The sequence below is a fragment of the Fulmarus glacialis genome, unplaced genomic scaffold, assembly GCF_000690835.1.
Source record: "Fulmarus glacialis isolate BGI_N327 unplaced genomic scaffold, ASM69083v1 scaffold16318, whole genome shotgun sequence".
Lineage (NCBI taxonomy): Eukaryota > Metazoa > Chordata > Aves > Procellariiformes > Procellariidae > Fulmarus > Fulmarus glacialis.
The window spans coordinates 77,792-82,467 of NW_009229094.1; the positions used below are offsets into that span (position 1 = coordinate 77,792).

General features: G+C 34.5%; 1 protein-coding gene across 1 annotated transcript in view; it reads left to right on the forward strand.

Annotated features, from left to right (window-relative positions):
* Window positions 1-4,676, forward strand: part of LOC104081124 (protein unc-13 homolog C-like) — a gene marked incomplete at its 5' end in the record, with an annotated part of 78,129 nt that overhangs the window by 72,048 nt on the left and 1,405 nt on the right. The window contains 2 exons of the mRNA XM_009583741.1: window positions 3,469-3,561; window positions 4,282-4,441. Coding sequence (XP_009582036.1) covers window positions 3,469-3,561; window positions 4,282-4,441 — 253 coding nt within the window. The remainder of the gene's footprint in view (window positions 1-3,468; window positions 3,562-4,281; window positions 4,442-4,676) is intronic.

Below are 4,676 nucleotides of genomic sequence, written 5' to 3' on the forward strand. Positions count from 1 at the left end.
ACAAGAACTGATAGCAAGAAATAAAACAAAACAGCAGAAATAGACAGATCAGAGACTTTAAAATGAAGTGCCATAGTTCTCGAATGTCAACAAAAGCTGCTACAAGCAAAACTGAATGTCCTAGAATTGCATCTGTAGTTTGTTTAGCAGGTCAGAGAGAGAGAGAGAAAGCAAATGCAAGATGGATGGGGTGGTAACTGAAAGAAACCAAGCTTATATTCTAGACTCCACTAGAAATTGTCTCTGCTGGCTGAGATGTTCTGCTGCAGGAAGTTTCCTCAGCAATAGTGAAATGTAGGGTCATTTTAATGTCAGCTGTTTTTGGTATAAAACTGTGTGACATTTTACACAGATTTTTTATAACCATATCAAATGGTACTATACATACAGGACTAATCCCACTACATGTTTCCGGTACTGCTTAGCACTGTTGTAAATTATGGACTACTAGGAAAAGGAAAGAAAAAGATCAGTTAGGAGACCTTTGCAAGGATATATTTTGCATAGTTAATAAAAAAGTTGGAGAAACAGAACAGGACTTATCTCGTAGGTTCACAGATTTTGTCTTGGTAAGATCTAATGTGTCATTGTTACAGGTTAACACAGCACATTCCATTATTACCATCACCCACAGGTTGCTGCATAAGCTATCTAATTGTTTTCTTTTAAAACATTCCTGATTTCTCCTAAAGCGGTTTTGGCTTTGGGTTTCTTTTTAAGCTAAAGGCTAAAACAAGTAATTGACACTGGCTGATATTTTTGCTGATATTCAGGATCAGCCTGACTCACCTTCCATTGCAGTCAGTGGTAAACTATTATTAATTCTGATTGGGAGAGAGTTTGAGAGCTTCTCATGTTCTCTCTCAGTACATTCAGTTTATCCTATCCATTCAGTGTCCCTATGATTTAGATGTTGCAAATTCCTGGTTCTCTTCTCCTGTCCAGCTTAGCAATGAAAACTTTTTAATCAGAACAAAAGATTAATGACTTAGAGTTACAGTATGTTCAACTCAAACTTCATAACCAAAGATGGCTATATGTGGAATCAAAAGCATCATTCATAAAAAGGTCCACCACCACAAAAAGAACCTGTTAAGGTTGAATTCCATGCGGTATGTAACAATTTGAAAAGATGGAATTTCACAGTATGAAAGAAAAAGACAGATTAATGCTTTAGAAGCTCCAGTCTCTACTCTCTTTGATTTACTTTACAGCATCAGAAAGCTAATGAGAATAACCTACATATAAATATATATTATATATAGTATTGGAGTATTAGCCCAGATAAGCCGCCTTCTGAATTTTAGGTGTAAAAAAAAAAAGTGTTGTCTTCATTTAATTCAAGTTAAGTAATCCATATAAATATAAGGGAAGGTGTTTTCATACAATTCAGCACACTAGGTTAAATGTAACTCCATTAAAAACACCACCATTTCGTATAATGAAAATAAGGCCTTTTTAAAAATCTTTATTTTCTGGACAGAATAATTTTACATAGCCCTTTGCACTCCAAATATTTTTTTTTAAATTCATAAACAAATTTTATTTCCAGCAGCAGAATCTCAGTGTCAATATTATGCTACTCACTGATACATGGTCTAAAGATACTGTGTTTACAAGAGAAAAGGAAATCAGTTTTAACTTTATGACCTTGACCAAAAGAGAATTTCCTTTCTCTTCCTAAATAAAAGCTAATTTTACTGTACAGTCAGATGATACATTATTTTACTCTTCTAAATAAAGCTGTTCTACTGATTTTATTTAGCTTTTCTAGTCCGTTTCATTCCTATCTCTTTATACATATTCTTAAAAAAAAATTATGTCTTATTTATTGTGAACAAGATGTAGAATGATTCCGCAACTTAATTAGAGATCCTGTATAGTGCAGCTTTAAGTAATTATCCAAATCCAACAAGCAGTTTAATGGCTCCCACTGAAACTAAACTTCTTGTCATTAAAAATCTGCTGTCTAACAAATTGCCTATTTACATGTGGTCCAAACCCTCTGGCTGGTACTGAAATACATCTAGCAGAAAAACTTGTACAGGTACCCTGCGATTGAGAAGTAGCAGCTATAACCAGATTTAGATATTGAGACTGTGTATCTTTGCTAAAACACTGTTGACTGCGATTCAAAAGTGGACTCATGACAATTTCGAGCCAAACTCACCTGAAAGTTGGAAAATGCAGAACAGTGTTCAAGGATTCTGAACAAGTTAATTGAGCACTGAATTTCCACATTTTGATGTATCAGGAAAAAAACCTGTTCTCTGAAGCAGTATTGCTTGGGGTAAGAGCGTTTAATTGACCTTGCAATGTTCAACCAGTACAGAGAATGTAATTACAGATCACGACAATGCAACGAATAAACATCACTGTAGAACACATTTCTAGGAAGCCACTGATGGTGAAATCCAGAAAAAACTATGCATGATAAGGCAAAAAAAAAAAAAATATTCTGGGTATAAACTAACTCAGGGGGAAAAAAAAAAAAATCATTTTCCCCAGTATGATTACACAAGACACCCCTCTTCTCTGTACCCCTTCCTTAATTCCCACATGAGCTGCTGGAAAACTTCTAAAGGAATGTTTGCTTCTCCTCAAATATAGATGGATGGGGAACCACTGGATAAGGAATGTCTGTATAAATAGAAGATAGAATCTTTCCTCTGCTAACCCACAGAAACAGTAGCCAGTTATAAAGCCAGTTATAAAAGTAGCCAGTAATTTGGTTTAGTATATGGTTCACAGAGATTAGACTGGGGAGCAAGTGTACAGTTCACAGAGTTCAATGTCCACAGTCATCCAATTAAAGAACAAGTAAACATATCCAATTTTATTTATATTGTACTGTTATAATCTGTTATATTAAAGGACCTTTCAATACATACTGAGAGTCCTTTTAAGGAATCATTATGTGCAAATTGACTTAGAACCTGCACTGGTGCTCAAAAATAAAAACTTTCAAAATTAAGTTCCTGGCTCCTCTGCCATCCCTACAACCTTCCCTTTTTTCTTTAAGCTCCTGTGGCTGTGCTAGTGCAGAACTTTAGTAGTTTGCTTAGACATAATCCCCAGCAAAGGATTCAATTATTGTCAATAACAATACAGAAATAACTTTCCAAATGTGTACTTGCAATAAGATTTTTGGGGTGCACATACAAACAAAGTTTGACAAAACCACTAACTTCTGCATTTCAAGATGCAAACACACCTACTGACAACAAGAGTGGAAGGTTCCAGGTGAAAGGGGTTTTTTATTTTACTGAGGCACAGACATTTGCAATTGCTAGGTACTTTTGTGGCAAAATCACTTATGAATTGTAACTGATTCCCACTTAAACGTGAAATATATTTCAGAAATTTCTAAGTGTTTCTGACAGAAAATATTGCTTACCTTCTTTCACTGTCTATTTCTCTTGATGTATTGGGAAGCCAAGTGTAATAACCTACTAATTATTATTTCAGGTCAAACCACTAATAATTCAGTGGGTGAGATATCTATACAAGTGGATGTCTCTACACATCCTGGAACTGGGGAGCATAAAGTCACTGTAAAAGGTAAGTTTCAAATAGCTGATTTTAAAAAGAAAGCAACAACAAAGCCCAAGCACTACATGCTAAGTAAAACATATCAATAATGAAATAACAAATGTTAAGTATTATAGTACTTGCAAAGCTATGAGTATGCTTCAGGCGATTAGGATCGTACTTTTTCCTTGCTCAACATCAACAGAAGTTAAGATTATGCAGGTAAGTAATGTCTGTGCTTCTCTGCGTAGACAGTTAAAATTTAGTATATGAAGTTATGGATTTATAAATTCAAATGTGCCAAATTAGACTTCTGAACTGCTTGCATATAATTTAATTTTCCAAAAGCTGTAGCAAAGCTGGGTAGTGAATGACTGCACCAAGACTTAAAAAGTTCCATTTTTAACAAAATGCCTTTGTTCTGCCCAACCTGAATTCCAGAGGAAAAGCAGTATCATTTAGATTAGTTTAAGCTGATTTTTTAATTACAGTGAAGGTAGCAGACAAAAGAGCTGTTAATGTAAAGCACTGGTAAAATATATGTTTATATTTGCTCCTGTTGTAACTGAAAGTAGTCAGACAACTTACTTGGCAGAGAACAGACAAAACTCCTCCTAGGCTTGCCAGGTATTGGTATCCTATAAGAAAGCTCTCTCACCTTTCATTGGCTATACAAAGTCATATTGGATAATTAGTTGGAGCTCTTCCAATGGAATTTTATTTAACTTCATTTCTTTTATTTCTTTACAGTTGTAGCAATTAATAACCTAAACTGGCAAACAACAGCTATGTTCCGGCCATTTGTGGAAGTTTGCATATTAGGTCCTAACCTAAGTGACAAGAAAAGAAAACATGGAACCAAGACAAAGAGCAACACCTGGTCACCAAAATACAATGAAACTTTCCAATTGTAAGTTTTTTTTGTCTGTTAATTGCATATTTTATGCAAATTTTGTTAGAATTTCTTGCAGTTAAAGCAGTAAGAATGTAAAAAAACATCCTAAGGCCACTATATACATCAGAGTCCATAGATATAGACAGCACTTCAAAATTATTTAGTAATTTGTATCTTTGTTTTATATGAAGATGAATGACAACCAGTAAGCTTTCAGTCTTACAACAGCTGGTTAAAATGTACAATTCAT